The 15,737-nt window shown below is 47.7% G+C and overlaps 1 protein-coding gene across 1 annotated transcript; it reads left to right on the plus strand.

The window, feature by feature from the left end:
- Positions 1 to 12,887: 12,887 nt before the first annotated feature.
- PDE6H (phosphodiesterase 6H) lies at positions 12,888 to 14,327 on the plus strand. The gene is made up of 3 exons (XM_050914883.1): positions 12,888 to 13,027; positions 13,298 to 13,338; positions 14,251 to 14,327. The coding sequence occupies exons 1-3, from the start codon at positions 12,888 to 12,890 to the stop codon at positions 14,325 to 14,327; spliced, it is 258 nt and encodes an 85-aa protein (XP_050770840.1).
- Positions 14,328 to 15,737: the final 1,410 nt, after the last annotated feature.

A 15,737-nucleotide genomic window follows, 5' to 3' on the forward strand; every position in this document is an offset into this window, starting at 1 on the left:
GCCTCCCAGTTAAGCGGGATAAACAGGGGGATGCAGCCAATGAAGCATTAATTCATTCTGCATGAATAAAACGCAGGCACAAAGCGTCCCAGGATTTGCTTTAAAAGGCAGCATCCTAAGGTTGATCCTGCTGTGCCTAGCACACATGGTCCCCGCCTTCTTCCTACTCAGTGCCACTCACCCCTCCTAAAGCGCTGCAAAGGAGCCTGCATCTGATGGGGGGAGAAGGGAGGAAAGGGATGGGGACTAGACATGGTGCCGGGCAAGGGGGCCAATGTTCAGTATGGAGAGCAAGGAGGAAGAAGGCACTTCGGGGTGCAGCCACAGAGCCCTGGGTAAGGGTTTAGCTGGATTTCCCACCCCCTGATCCCATGGCAATCCCTTCAAACCACCCAGCCACAAGACTTGAGGGCGCTCAGTTGGATGAGGAGCTGACCCCAGAAAATATGACTGGGTGCTCCATCTCTCCAGCTCCTCCAGAAGAGATTTCCTTGAAAGATGGAGAGAAGATTGGAGATTTAATGCTTGTCTAAGCAGCTTTCAGGCCGGTTAACGTGCTAATACCATAACCCCCATCTCCAGCCTGAAGGTGTGCAAAGACTTCACATGTCACTTCTGGATGACTCGACTCCCCTGGAGGAGCAAGGGGAACAGCAAGACAGAGAAAGGAAAAGGATTTTGTTGGAGATGAGAGAGTAGGGGGAAAACAGAGCCAGTTTCCTCCAGAGGCTAGCCTGAGAAAGGCGGAGGATGGACAGAGCAGCCCAGTAAAGGAGAGGGAGAGCTAAGCAGGTGGAAGGGGGAGAGTGAGAGGACAGGGCTGGGTGAGGGGAAGAAGGTCCCTGCCACCGGGGAGCAGGGGTGTCTTCTCTGCACCCCCTGCACTCCAGAGCCCAGCATCAAAGAAAGCAGCTTTTGCTCTCCATCCCTCAGTGGACATCACAGCGGGAGCTGGCGTCTTGCAGGCAGTGGTGTCCTAGAGAAGTCACCCACCGGAGCTAGATTTGAAAAAGGACTGGATTATTTTAGGACCTCTCAGAAAACAAGTGGTTATGTAAGGTCAAATCTCAGCAAGTGTAATCAAATCTCAGCTCTAAGCTGATCACCAGGCAGGGTGTTAGGAGGTATTTATCCAAGCACTCCTCCTTGCGTTGTGACTTTCCTCCAAAACAGCCAGAGCTGAAACTGGGACTAAATTAGGAGAGCTGTGGCATCCTCTCCTCCTCTGCTGGCCTTGGAAAATCTCCCTTGCCAGCTGCACCCTGCCTTGCCTGCACTAAACACTCCTCTCAACAGAGACCTTGATTTTATACTGGAATTCATGGCTCCGTAATCAGGCTGTGTCCAGGCTCCTGCTAGCTCTTAGGTGCCTTATGTGCCTTGGTGCTTTAGCCTTAGCAATACTCAGGGCATGCTGCTTGCAGCTACATAACCTCTCCCTGAAGCCTGGAGGCAGTAATTATCAGCATCTCTGTGGCAACGTTTTTCCCTTATTGCACTGGTGCTGTTCCCAGATTATTGCTCTCATGGCCCTGCCTCTGCAAACCCCCACAGCGTTATTGTGGCTGATTCTCATGGAAAGCACCAGTGTGAGAATTGCCCCTCCTCCCTCTCCTTCTTTATCTCTTGTTTTGTAGACTTTAGTATATAAAAGAGAAAAAAAAATGTGGTGCTCAACAAAGCAGGTAACAGCTATTTAAATTCTCAGTAAATATTATTCAATAATATCTATTCACAGAAGCTTAACAAGCAATGAATGTGCCACATTTGCACGTGATGAGCATTCTCCTCCCAGATCTAATAAAATCACAATGAGGAATAACCAACAGCAAGTTTAAGTGGGTCCTGATGAAAAGTACGTAATATATGAAAAGTATATAAGGGAAAGCATGGCAAGAAATCATCCTCCTCATCATTTTTGTTGTCATCACCTGCTGCACTGGAGAAAGCCCTCAGAGGAGAATGCTCCTATGGGACCCCATCATTGCCCTTCCCAGCTGGCCATTGGGGAAAGGTTCCCCTTTTTCTCTCTCTCTCCTCTTCCTTTATTTTCATTTTTCTCTAGAAATAACTTTCACCATTACAGTCAAAGTATGCCATCAGCTGTGGACCCCACAAATAAATCTTTGTGTATATGAGGCTGTCAGAACATCCTTTGTGCAACATGTGTTCACCCAGCATGCAATGATGGCTACTAAACAGTTCACTTAGCCTATGATGTGTTTATGATGCTTGACTGGACTCCAGAAGTGGGCTGTGGTTCCAGGTTCTTGGCACAGAAATATCCTTAGGGGCCTCCCAGTAAGAGGCTCTAATTCACTTTATAGAGGTGTGTACCTCCACTGAAAAGCAAGAGTTTAGAGGCTCTAAATTAAAAGAAAGGTTGGAATCTGCCAGTGAAAGGACATAAAAAAAACCCATTAAAACATTAAACCCTATGCATTTGCAAGATCCTGAGGGGAGAACAGAAGGCTTAGTACCTGGCAATACACCTGAGCAATAAAAGGAGAAAATTAAAAAAAAAAAATTAATTCACATTTTCATCCCCTGGCTTTTCCCATTTCACAGTGATTTCCACCAGGGATCTGCTATCGCATGGCAGCTAGAGCATTTAGCATCCATGTGTCTGGGAGGTGAGCAGCCACCCAAGAGACGAGATAATGGAGCAGGAAGAGCTGCCTCCTCTGCCCATTAGTTGAATGTTCCCAAGGAGAGTGCGAGATGCTCCCCAGAAGCAATCATTTCTGTTTGAAAGCCTCAGCTGTTACATGAAAAAAATCATAATAATGGTGGCAAAGAGCTGAACTGAATGAGATTGCTCAGCGGTGCTTTTATCTGGTAGGAGGAGGAAAGAAGAGTATGTCTGTAGCATGGTGTGAAAGCCATAGGAAGAGATGTGCCCCCTTAAGAAGAAGAAAGAAACATTTTACCAAAATGTTTTAGAAGAGCCTGTCTTTATTGGGCTGCTGGTTGCCAAGGAGAAAGAATTGATCGTTCAGAAAAAAGATGAGAAAAGGAGCTGTCAGGAAAGAAGACATCTGGAGCTGACTTGTGTACAATTTCTTCTTCTTAGCCCAGTGACACTGAATCATTTGCTTCACTGTTTTAAACTGAATAAAGCTCTGGAATTATCTGATTTCCATTTAAATAAAAACACCCTCTTGCAGTCTCTCTTTTTTTTTTCTTTTTTTTAAACAAGGCAGTATTACTTTGTTTAGTTCAAAGTGTGATCATTTTAGTGAGTGCTAGTGGATCATTTAATCACTGTTCACACATATATGGCATGCAATTCATAGAGAAGGAATCAATTATGAAAAAAGAAAAATCTAAGGAAGACCCTTGAGACAATACTGTGAAAACTGTGTTATTCAGGTACATTTTTAAGAGCAACCACATGCTCTGCTTTCTGGCAGTCACATAGATAACAAGATTAACTACCTGGGTTTGATCAAAAAAAAGGGGAAAAAATATTAGGTCATGGTTCACTATATTAGTGTTGAGCATGTTCTGTAAATGGCATTCAGGAGAAAAATAATCTTATAAAAGAAAAAACAGATATTTTAATTGTAGGTAGTATGAAAATGGGAAAGAGAGGAAGCTTTTTAAAATGATCTAACAAACTCAATCCCATTGCAGCACTACCAACAGCCTGGATGCAGACATTAAGCAAAGTTCGTGCAGGGCAAGGACGCTCGTTAATGTTACTGCTTTCTCATGGGACAACTCTGCAATGAGCAGAGGGATGCTCTTAAACAATGAATCACAAAGCAGTTATAAAGTACTGAGCTTTTTGTGCTGCATGGCCAAGCACATCAGTCCCCACAGCAGATGTCTGGATGGCTGGGTCTCATCTGCAGGTCTATGAACTTTCTGTCCATCAGCTTCCATATTTACAAATAGGGATGATGAAAATTTATCTCTGTGTTTTGAGATCTGTGGGTGAAAAGTGCTATCTAAAAAAAGAGAGGATTTATTCTCGTTTTCCTTCTATTTATGCCAATCAGGGAAAAGTTCATGTAAGTTAATAATATCATACCAATGTAGCAGTCTTGTAAGTATTAGATGGTAAGACTTGGTTATCTGTTCCAAGAAAGGTCAGACTAACTGCTCAGAAGAAAATGTAACTCTCTGGTAACTAATGAAGTGTATGACAGGCTACATGGGTTTACATGCTACAAAAAGCCCCAGCATGTTCTAAAGCATTGGTGCCTGAAAGCCTGGGGCCTGTAATGATGTTCTGACATGCACAAGTCAAGCACCCTTGACTGAATGAGAAAAGCAGGGACTTCATTTTTCCTGAAGAAGCCTTGGCAATGGCCATTTGGCTTGCGGGCTTAGTCATGTCCCCAGTGCCGCCTAGTTTCTAACACAGACAGGGCCATTGCTGATAGTTCAGCTAAACTTTGCAGCTTGATTTATGTTTCCTTGAAGGACCCTTTTCTCCAGACTGACCATGGAAATGTCTCTCTAGAGCCCTGGAAGTGGAAAAACAGACTTCAGCCTCTGTAATCTCTGCCCCATTGCCAGAGCAGCCTCCAGGGAAGGAGTGGAAATGAGAATCGAGACCAGGCTCTTTTGCAAGCTGAGCTCGGAGACACTCAACATAACTGTTGTATCCAGCAGCAGGCACAGATTCCCAAAGTCAGCACACCTGGTTTAGTGCAGGCTGTTATAGATGCTTAATCCTGACACCAGAATAGTGGTACATGATTTCCTGAAGGAAGAGCGATAAAACTCTCCATGAGGATGCCTTCTTCTCTGCATCTTTGATGGACTGATTTGCATGTATTCAAACAGCTAAATATCTGCACCAGGGAAAGCCCAATCCTCTATATCTGTTTCATTTTTTTCACTAGCACAAACAACAGACAGCTTAGGAACATGATGGGCATTGGGGAAGGAGGGTTACAGCATGCGAATCTTCTTTTGCAGGCAACTTGGTACACTGAGTTTTTCACCAAAATGCTGTTGACATGACAACCTCACTGACCTTCTACAAGACCAATAGACAATCTGATTCCAAATCCAGGTCCTACCACTGTCTTTCTTTCACCAGGGATTCAGGGGCACTTGGTAGGCTGCCTGTCTGCAGGAGGGAAACCAAGGTTTAACTGCAGATGCCTGGGAAATTCCCTGCTCATTTCCAGTCAAGTATGTCTTTGTGGCAAGTGATAAAGCTCTATCAATAAGGCACAAAGTCTCCCAAGCACCTGGCACAAGCTGGTAGAGATATGTTTCAAAAGAGTTATTGTGGCCCATTCCAGCCACAGCCCTCATCCGCTGCATCCCTGAGTCTGTGCCTCAGCTGGGATTTCCTCCCACAGTCCCATGAGCTCAGCCAGCCCCTGGAAAAGTCAGTGTCTTGTAAACTTGTGTTTTCTTTGTCATTCAAGTGAGCTGCTATTTCTGGTATAACTACAGTTACCATGGCTACACCAGCTCATAAATAGGGTCAGAAACCTTGGAGATGTTTTTAAGTGGTTCCTTGGAATAGGGAATAATCTGGCCAGAGGTAACAAAGCTCATGGGTTTTCCTTTGGGGCCACAGGGACTGCACTCCTGCTACAGCTTGGACCCCATGGCTTCTGGTGCAGCTCCGGTCTGGATCGAGTGGCAACTGATGTGGCCCAAAAGGCTGGCGCTGGCTTTCCTGGGGCCAGGGGATGAAGACCCTGGGCAGGGGCAGGGAGGGACAGGGATCGGGTACTCGGTCCCTGGGCAGAACTCGTCATTCATCTGGGGTAGCAGCCAGGCACCGACACAAAGCTGGCGCCTGTTGCTCTGCAAAGGAGCTGCGCACCCACATCCCCGCAAAGCAAATGCCACCCATTTTGTGAGGGGAGGGGGGAGAGAGAGGATGGATGAAGAGAGAGAAGGAGAGGGGGGAATGGCCTGATAATCATGGGACATAAGAAAGAAAATGATAAGCGGGGGCCTTTAGGGAGTTTCTGCCACATTTTGTCAGTGGTCAAAAAATAGCTTCATGTGACACCATGGAAATTTTTTTCCCACATGTCCACTTTTGTTGAAGAGAAATGAGCCAGATTTCATTGGGAAAACAGGAAAACAAAGGGGGTGTTTTGAAAACAAACAGCCTGAAAATATGTAAATTTTTAAGGTTCAGAAAAGAGGAGTAGGGAGCTGTAGAGCCTATTTCCCCAGCAACTCTACCTACATAGGAGAAGGCAGAAGGGGAGGGGGAGCCCCCGGAAACCTGTCTGCAGCAGATGGAGGCATGGCAATGAGCAGCGGGGATGGGAGTGGAGTCTGCTGCCAGCAGGCTGCACCTCTTTATATCCACACAAGCAGGTCCCTGCCCACAGTAATCAATTCTGCTGTCAAGAGCTGCTGAGCGCAATCAATCTCCACGCATTTGTATACAAGCTCTAGTCGTCACAGGGAAGAGACAATGCCAACACGATGCTGCCCCTGTCCTCTTTCCTGTGCCCAGAAATTATCGCACAAGCCTCTGAAAGCTGTGCGATCGTCCTCAAACACGTGGGAATGCTAAGTGTGTTTGCTCTTTCTCTGCTAGATTGAAAGCCCCTTGGCTGCATCTAGGATTTACTTCCCAGCTTCTCTGTGCCCACTCAAGGGCTAGGACCTTATCGATTTTTTAAATGTAAGCCAAGAGTCTCACTGAAGGATTTATCTCATCTAACTTCAGCCATCTGAAAGGCCAGAGGCCTCAGCTGTGGGGCTCTTGCACAGCACCAAAGCAGTGCTGGACTGGTCGCCACTGCCAGGGTCTGTCATGTCAGAGAGAGCCTGTCCTTTCTTGGTCACACGCAGTCACACCCCTGCCTGGCATGCCTGCTCCAAAATCCCCTCCTCCAGCCTCACCCAAAGATGAAGCCTGTCCGTCAGTACACAAACCCACACCTTGGTTTCATTCTGCCCCTGCACTGCTCTGATGCTCCTAGCGCAGCTCCGTTCTCTGGGGTCATTTTTGGCCCTGCCAGCCCTGATCTCATGTCGTGAGCTGGATGCTCAACAAGGGTAAGTGAGCGGTGCTTCACCAGAGCCAACAGACTCCAGAGGATTGTTAACCCTGTGGTTATGCCTTAAGCCAGACAGCTACAGTCCATGACTGAGGTGCTGCTGCAGCTGAGGATGAGGATGATCTTCCAGCACCTTCTAGCAGGGCCCTGGCCCTTCTCTTTTCATCCTGAGACTCCACCCACTTTTTCCACATCTCTGACACCGATCTCCCAGGCAGTCACAACAGGCATTGGAGATACAAAGCACCTGATAAAACAGTGTGAATTACCATCCATGGAGTTTTGTTGGGTTGGAGTTTGGGCTGAGGCACCAGCTCTTCCCTTTCTCAAACAGCCCCTCAAGTAGCAATGCTACCAGTACCCAGATGTGACCTAGCTGTTACCCTCAGCCCAGCACCTCAGGTCTCAGAGGTGACAGGCCACCCCACTGGCTGGCCACCCATGTGCAACACAAAGGTTCCCCCTTCTTCCTCTGCCATCCCATCTGCTGGATGCAGTTAAATATTCACCGGGGCCCTGTGCAGCATCTCAGCGGCGTTCCCTATGACTCCCTTGAGCAGACTCAGCCCTCTCGGCACCGGGCTGACTGTGTGCACCGTTCTGTAAGGTCTTGACCCCTGCGGCACTGCTGGGAAGTTTGCTGGAAGCCTCTCCATGCATTCACCAGCACAGGGGAGGGATCTGGGTGATTAGGGCCAACTCCTCCCTTCCCTGCATGTGCAGGCGTGTGTGTGTGTGTGCGCTCACAAGCAGTGGCATTGCTCAAAGGGCAGGTGATTTCCTTATTCCTCTTTGTTTCTCCAGAGATCTCCCCCCAGGAGCTCCAGAGAAGCCACAACCTCTTCTTGCAGAAAGGGGCACTTCTCCCCTCAGGAGCGTGTCGAGGCTCTGCTGCTCCCCCAGACCTCGCTGGAGCTGTGCCTGCAGAGCACTGAGGTCATGGCGCTCCCCACAAATCCCCCCCGCCGTGCGGGGGCCCGCCCATGATTGGTGCCCTGATGTCACCTGGTGGCAGGGTATATCTGGAGGAGAAAGGACACCTCGAGATCCTTTCTACGCATGCTGGAGGACGGGAGTTGAATGATTTGCAAGAGGACCCCTTGGCACTGTAAGTATTTCCCAGGAGCTCAAAGCAGTAACGAGGGTGGCAGGGGGATGAAAGAGGAACTGGCTGCAAAACCCAGAGGAAAGAAAAGTCCTGGTAAAACCCCATGGGGGAAAAATTTGGATGTTTGTGCTTGGAGAGCGTGAACAGACCCAGTAGCTAAGAGAGGGAGTTGTGGTTCTTGCGTGATCGTTTTGTGTTTCCTCTTAACATTAGAGCAAGTGCTGCAGCAGTGGTTTGTCTCAAAGCTCCCTGGCTGTGTGAGCAGCTCTGCCCTCTGTGGGGCCGCTCGGTTTCTCATGCCAGGCACCCCTTGGTCGGGGCTCCCTGGCACCCCCTTGGCTTGCATCCTTGGCTGGCTGAGCCTGCAGTGAGCAGTGCCGGGGGAGCTCCTGAGAAGCAGTTGGGACAGGCAGCTGGTGTTTCCTGCCCTGGTGCCCAGCCGTACATGCAGGGCACATCGGTGAGGAGTTTATACTGTGTGATGCTGTACCTCTGGTGTTACTGAATCCCTTCGTTCAACTGGGATAGTTTTTCCAATGATCCCCATCCAGGAAGCAGTTGTGGGAATATAGTTCTACTTGAAATGAGTTTCTGTCTTTTAGAGTGCATCCTCTTTCATCTGTTCTTGGTCTTAAAACTGCTGCTCAAATGAAGGGTCTGAGATCCTGTATGAAACACAGGAACAGAAAGGGCTGAACCTGCGTGGACTTCTTCCATCACTATGATTAGCCAGATCAAGCAACTGAGACTGGAGCTGTGAGACTCCTCACAAGCATCTTACACTGGATACAATATTCCCTGATGAAAGCCTGGCTGCAAGAATGATGCTAGTGGCTCTCATGAGGTCAAGAGCTGAGCATGCAAGAATCCCATCAAAAGGAATGTGAAAACAAGGGTATTTCCTCCTGGTTGCTGGCTACTGCCAGTGTATCCCTGCATGGAGGGCCACGGCTTATGGGGGTTCTGTGTCTGACATCCCTGAGGCACCATGAAGACAAGTGCACATAGAGGAGTTTGTATTTTTGAAGGTTTCAGACGGGGGAAGATGAGTTCCTACACTGAATCTGTCTGAAGAAGGCCAAGTGAGGCATCTGCATTTTCTGTCAGGGAAATTTTCCACAGAGAATCAGAGATTAAGGAGAGGGCAGATTAAAAAGTCAGCATTTGTCAGTAATATTCAAGCCCCTTTAAGTTCAAAGAAAACTAAAAGAAGGATGATTAACCTGGCCAGCCACCCAGAGGTGGGATATCTGACGCAACTGAGATAAGCCCATTACCGTGTATTAGGTATAATTAGCATTCAGACGCAAGCAGAGCTCTTACCCAGAGGATTAAACCCTGGACTGAGCAGAAATGCTGTCAGGGGCAATTAGGTAACACCTTGTCAGAGGAGGGGGCAGAGGAAGTGCGTGGAAGAACATCTTGTTCCTCCAACAGCCTTTGCATCCACAGCCACCAGCTCTCTCCCAGGAGCTCCATCCCAGTGCCGGCAGCAGCAGAAGAGCTCTGGCAGCCCAGGAAGCACTGGTTGGAGGCAGCCTAGCACCTGCAGAGATCTAGAGGAGGAGACTCAATCTCGTCAAACATTTGTCAAGCCATCTGTTTGGTGTGGTACCAAGGACTATCCAAGTACGCAGGTATGGGGAGGCAAAAGGCTGGAAAATTCCCCTGGGAAGTTGCTGTGGGAATTTCTTTCGCATCTGTGATCCTGGGGTGCCTGCCACCCATGTCCGGCTGTGTGCAGGGCCAGCTGGTTCCCGAGGTGTGGGAACTGAGGCAGGTCCTGTGCTGTGGGGCAGGGCCCTCTCCAGCATGAATGGAGACATCTTTGCCTGCATGTGATGACAAGCACGTCCCACCAGCTCAATGGTGGGAGGGCAGCTTGATTCCTGCTGCAAGATGGAGGCTGTTATGTGGCATAAAGGTTGCTTTCCATCCTCTGCCATTACTTTTGGTGATGTGTGGAGAGAATAGGTAGAGGGAAGTTGGTAAGGAAGAAGTTAGAATTGTCCCTTTTAGTTTCATTGAGTGCTCTTTCTTGAATTCATGCAGGCAAGGGAGAGGATGAAGTGTGATTTGGGCAGATCCTTTTTCTTACCAAACCCTGGGTTATCGAGTATCTGGTAGGTGGATACAACTACTTCACATCGGGGGAAAAGGACTGAGTCTTCCCATTAGCTATTGCTCTATTGAGTGAAGGCCAGGGGCAAGGCATGGACTCAAGGAACTAAGAGGAGCTGACCCTCAAAGACGTTTCTGTGGTTAAGGTACCATGCTGGCAGACAGCAGGGGTTGGTGAAGCAGGGCAGGAACTCACTTGGAGATGGAGCTCAAATGCATCTTACAAGTTTTGGATGCCAGTCCAAAGGGTTGGAAATCTGTTAGCTGGTTTGTTTCTTCTGTTGTACTTTTGGGAGTAGCCCTTGAGAGGGGTGCCAAGTATCTTGGCATGTCAGATGAACATGGTGCTTAGAAGTGGATGTGTGTCTCTTGTAACTCAGGAGGGGTATCTAGCACTGAGACAGACACCCTACCAATGAGAACTGCACCTGAGGCAGAGGCATAATACTATACTTTGGGGCATTAGCAGACATGCCATGGAGCAGTTCTCCAATGTAAAGCATTTTTTTGTAGGGCAGTACCATCTGAATTCCTCACTGGTCCTGAGTAACAGTAAGGCACCAAATTCTCTCTTTGGTTTAGAGCCAAACTGCCTTCACCTCTCAGTTTGGCCCTAAGAAACTGCAAGTCAAAAGATCTTGTCACTCCTCCCAGCAGTGCGCTCCAGGTCATACAGATCACTGCACCTCTGTCCCCATTCTGTAAAAGATGAAGGTGACAGTGTTTGCTTGTCCTGCCACTGTGTTGCAAGGATAAAGCTGTAAATACTGGGTGATTGTTCAGGTGCTGCAGAGATGGCAGCCAAATAAGTAACTTCTACAATTTGAGCTGATCCCTGTGTTTGTGGGCACAGTGTGTGCTTCGGAAGCATTGTGTTACAGGCGGGGGAATAGCATCTGTGCATACTTCAGCTGCAGACACAACCATCTGCTGCTCCATTTGGGGCTGCTGGAACCCGTCCAGTCTGCTGCTTGGGATATTACAGCTGAGACAGGAGCCTGACCGCAAGCGACAGGAAAACTAGCATGCCTCTAGGTGCTGTCATTAGGATCCATCCTACTGCCAGCACAGATGGAAAGATGTCAGGGTGAAGTATTCCCAGACTGCCACAGATACAGAACACATGGCTCTTCGCCTTGCACTGATGTGGAAGTGACACAGGAGGATTGCGTGGATGGTCTTTCTCCTTGAATCTCAGGCTTTGCTTTCCGGCACTCTTGCTATTTCAGGACTGTCAAAGACATGAACTGTCTTCAGACTAAGAAAAAAACGGAATGAAACAAAACAAAATATCTTTGATGGCATGCGTAGTTCTGAGATTAAAAGTCCAGAGTGTCACTGCAGGTGATGTTCGGGATTAGGCCAGAGTGCTATGGTGACATAATGGGATTAACCTTTAGCACCAAATCCTGAAGTTAATTCCATCAGCGATTCCATCAGCCTGGCTGCACAGGGACGAACACCTGGAGACAGGAGTTATATAATGGTCATGGGGAAGAATGTGGCTTCAAGGAGGGGAGTAAAATATGGCATTTATTTTTGTCCATAAATGCACTTGCTCAGACCATACTAGCACACTAATTAGCACAAAATTTGAGGAAGAGCTGGAAGCTCCCCCTTGGGCACTTGTGAGAGTTATTGCTGTCCTCTCTGGGAAGGACGCAAAGGGCTCTTAGTGCAGCAGTTCCGTTCCCTGAGGCAGAAGAGATGTCTCCCACCCAAGAATTGCTCCCTGACAACTATTTAGCCCCTGTGAAGTGGAGCTTGGCTAATGTGCAGGGTGGTGCAGAAGAGGTCAGCGCATGTAATATAATGCTCAAAAATACCAAAATGGACATATCCTGGGGAAAGTTACGGGCTTTACTCTCCTAAATCCTGAGAAATTAACTTCTGCCTAAAAGACGGTCTCCAATGCTTTTTCTTAGCCTTCTTTACACTCTTTCAAAGATCCTGTGCTATTTCCCGTAAGTTTGGTATTGACAAATATGAGGCCCTAATTGCAGCTCCACCCAGACTAAGAGCCCATCTAGCTCAGCATCCCATCTCCATCAGTATCCAAAAGGTAATGCTTAGGCACAAATATAAGAGCAGGTGAAGTATATCTTGATGATTCCCAAGGATAGGATATTTCTCTAAGCCGTAAGTGTGTCTTTGTGGCTCCTAGTAGTCATGTCCTGAATCAGTAAGTAAAAACATCAGCACTGCTGTTGCAAGGCTAAATAGAAAACAAACAACATTGGCATTAACCTTCCTATTTTACCCAAAGTGTGGGGCAAGCTCCTGCAGCAACCTGTCTCCAAGAGTCCAGCTACGTCTGAGACAAAAGAAGGTGTGACTCTCCATGGCTCTGCAAGTCATTGTACTATGGGGTTAAGTGTCTTTTTGTCCTTAGCTCAAGTGTCCCTTGTTTGGCATCTTAATTCTAGCGTGCCGGATGAAAGGCAGTGCTATCCTGCTTACTTTGTATGCATTATAATCTTTCTTTATGTTTAATATCTTTATCTTTAATCCTGTCACAACTATATTTTCCGTAATTCTGTCACCTGACCACTGATACCTAGAAACGATAAGCAGAGTGTTGCATCAGTCCTTGCTGTTATTTTGCAGACAGAGGGATCTGAGAGAGGCGCGCACCTGCCACACACAGCAGCCCAGTGATGAGTGAGAACACAGCTACCACCCTCAGCACTGGAGATGCTCCAACTGGTCCCACCACACCGCGCAAGGGGCCTCCCAAGTTCAAGCAGAGACAGACAAGGCAGTTCAAGAGCAAGCCCCCTAAAAAAGGAGTAAAAGGGTAAGGGCATTTTGGAAAGAAAAGAAACCATGCTAGTCAGATGGCTCCCCACTGCTACGCTGGGCTTCTGCGGTACCATCTTCCCTTGGGCAAGGAGCCAGGAGGCTTCCTCCTGCCCCCTGGTGCCATCAGCTCTCCCGCCTGGAGCTGCTTCTCTTCGTCTGCTGCCCACCCACAACTCTCCTTCCCTGGCTGGGGGTGCAGGGCAGCTCCTCTTTGCTGGATGCTGCTGGCACAAACTCACCCTTCACCTGCTCTTTTCTCCCCTAGGTTTGGAGATGACATCCCAGGCATGGAAGGACTGGGCACAGGTAAGCCCTGCGCAATGTTGTTGTCATGCCCTGCTTTAACACAAGTGCAGTCATACTTCAGCACGGGACGGGACTCTCTGGGGTGGCCTCTCTGTCTCCCTGGCCTCTCTGCAGCTCTCAGGGTCACCAGAGAAGGCTAGTACTTCCTCCACAAGCTGCCACGGTCATGCTTATGCTTACATACACTACAAGACAGAAAGGCTATTTAGGCATGCCTCAATTTCTGAATACTTTCATTTGGCTGCAAATGTGCTTGTTTGTCTTTGTTTCCTGCTAATACTCTGGCTAAGAATTTCAGCAGAATGAGGTTCTCAAAGAAATGCCAAATGCTAAGCTATTAATACCAAAAATCACAGGAACTAAATCCCAGCTGGTTAAGTATTTCTGTTATCACCAGAATCCTAATTTTAAGAATTTTATGCACCCATCTGGGATTGAGAAACACGCACTGGATGAGCTGTAGCCAGTGAGAACTTCTCAGGTATCAATAACAACTGCACCTATCAAAGAGTTACAGATCCTGAATGTTGTAGATCAAATTATTCAGCATCTGATTTAAGATTGCACATGTCTTCAAGGAGATCACAGTTTGGCTACAGGTAGTTTATAAGAACAGGAGAAAGCACATAACCGGAATGAATTTTTACACCAGTCTACACAGTCACTGAAAAGACTATAGGAAATGCTAGTTTGCTTTTGCTCACAGAGAAAGATAGCACAGGAGAAAATACACTGATCTGGTTCAGTCTGGTAGGTAGTAGCAGATTTGAAGAGCTCATCTGCTCATTTAATCTTCAAGTGGAGTCTCATTCTTCTTAATGTTTCCTGAGTAAATCAGCGTTTCCATTAATACAAAAGAAATCCAAGAAGTGCAGTGACCAGAACCCATTTCTCATTCTCTCTCTTTTGCAGATATCACAGTGATTTGCCCATGGGAAGCTTTCAGCCATCTGGAACTGCATGAGCTGGCCCAGTTTGGGATCATCTAAGGTGCCAGCATCCCTACTGGTGTCACCTGGTGACTCCACAGATCCCCAGCATGGTCTTCATCACCTTTGACACTTATTTTTGGCCCTTACATCCACCTGCTCATGGGCAGGGTGGTTTTGTAAGAGCTAGTTATGAGAAAGTCCTTTGCAGATTAATTTGGCAAAGAAGTTATTTGGGACCCTGAACAGACCTCATGCTCCATGTGATGAAACTACTGAAAAATGTCTTAATGCCTCCCTGCACCATTCTGTCTTCTCCCACTGTCGTAGATCTTCATGTTTATGGAGATACAGGGAGGCTGTATTTGAACTTTTCCCCTGGTTAACTTTTCCCCTGGTTAGCTGAGATACTGTGTGCATGGGTGTGCATGTATGTCCAAACCTAATTATATCAAGTCCATACTGTTTTCTTTCTTCCCTCCCTGGCAGCTGTCTGTATAGGATTTCCATGGGTATGTCCCCGTGTTATCCAGGCCACCAATTATTTGCTGAGAGTATATCTGTAGAGAACAGCATTAGAGTCACCAGTCTAGACATTAGGCTATTTTTCTGTAGGAGACCCTTCCCAAGGGGTTCACCATAAGGAATCTGCTGCTAAGATTTACGTCATCAGCAAATGGGGGAAAGGGCTTGCAAATGTTGTCTCTGCTGTACTCCCCACAAGCTATAAGCCATGAGACTCTGGCCGTTCTAATAATGTTAAATGAAAATATGTGTGTCTGAGACCAATAGCCAAGTGAATTAATCCTGCTATTCGTTCCTTTGTGGTTGCAATTCCAAAGAAGCAGCACTCCAAATGACACTGTGTTTCCTCTCCTTCAATGGGACGCCCCTGAGTGACACTTGCTCTGTCCCATGCCCGTACATACTTACATGAGGCATTTGCTCCCCAGGACATGTTTGCTGCCGGTTAAGAAGACAGAGAATCATTACGATCTGTCACCAGACAGTGCCAGTAGTCCCACCTCATCTAGCAGAAGATGGTATTGCATTAGTTGCTCCATCTTCCCTGCCTTTAGTATGGGGCAAGTCTCCCTTCACACAGCCCCCTGTCAGCAGGAAGGCTTTTCTCTTCACCCCCTGGCAACTTCAAGCTCTGGAGCTTGTCTGGACAAGCAGGCAAATGGTGGTTCCCCAGAGAGAGATAACAGCAGAGCAGGTGGGGAGGCAGGGGGAGGTTAGGATGTGTATACGCAGGCAAGCACAGAGCGAATCCATTTAACCCTATCGATTAATGTCTGTTGATCTCTGGCAGCCTGAGTGCTGGTGAGTGGTGGGGCACTCATAACCACCTAAATGCTCGGGGAAGGCACTGAGATTCCCTGCTGCCCTGGCATTAAGAAAGAGCTTTTGTTTTGTTTGGAGGCAAGGAGTGAGCTTTGTTGTAGCTGCATAATATTCATAAGAGGA

Source organism: Gymnogyps californianus, chromosome 1, assembly GCF_018139145.2.
Source record: "Gymnogyps californianus isolate 813 chromosome 1, ASM1813914v2, whole genome shotgun sequence".
NCBI classification, from domain to species: Eukaryota; Metazoa; Chordata; class Aves; order Accipitriformes; family Cathartidae; genus Gymnogyps; species Gymnogyps californianus.

Coding starts and splice junctions, on each gene's coding strand:
- PDE6H (XM_050914883.1), top strand. CDS start 12,888: ATGAGTGAGAACACAGCTACCACCCTCAGCACTGGAGATGCTCCAACT. Junction 13,028..13,297: donor CCTAAAAAAGGAGTAAAAGG/GTAAGGGCATTT, acceptor TTTCTCCCCTAG/GTTTGGAGATGACATCCCAG. Junction 13,339..14,250: donor CATGGAAGGACTGGGCACAG/GTAAGCCCTGCG, acceptor TCTCTTTTGCAG/ATATCACAGTGATTTGCCCA.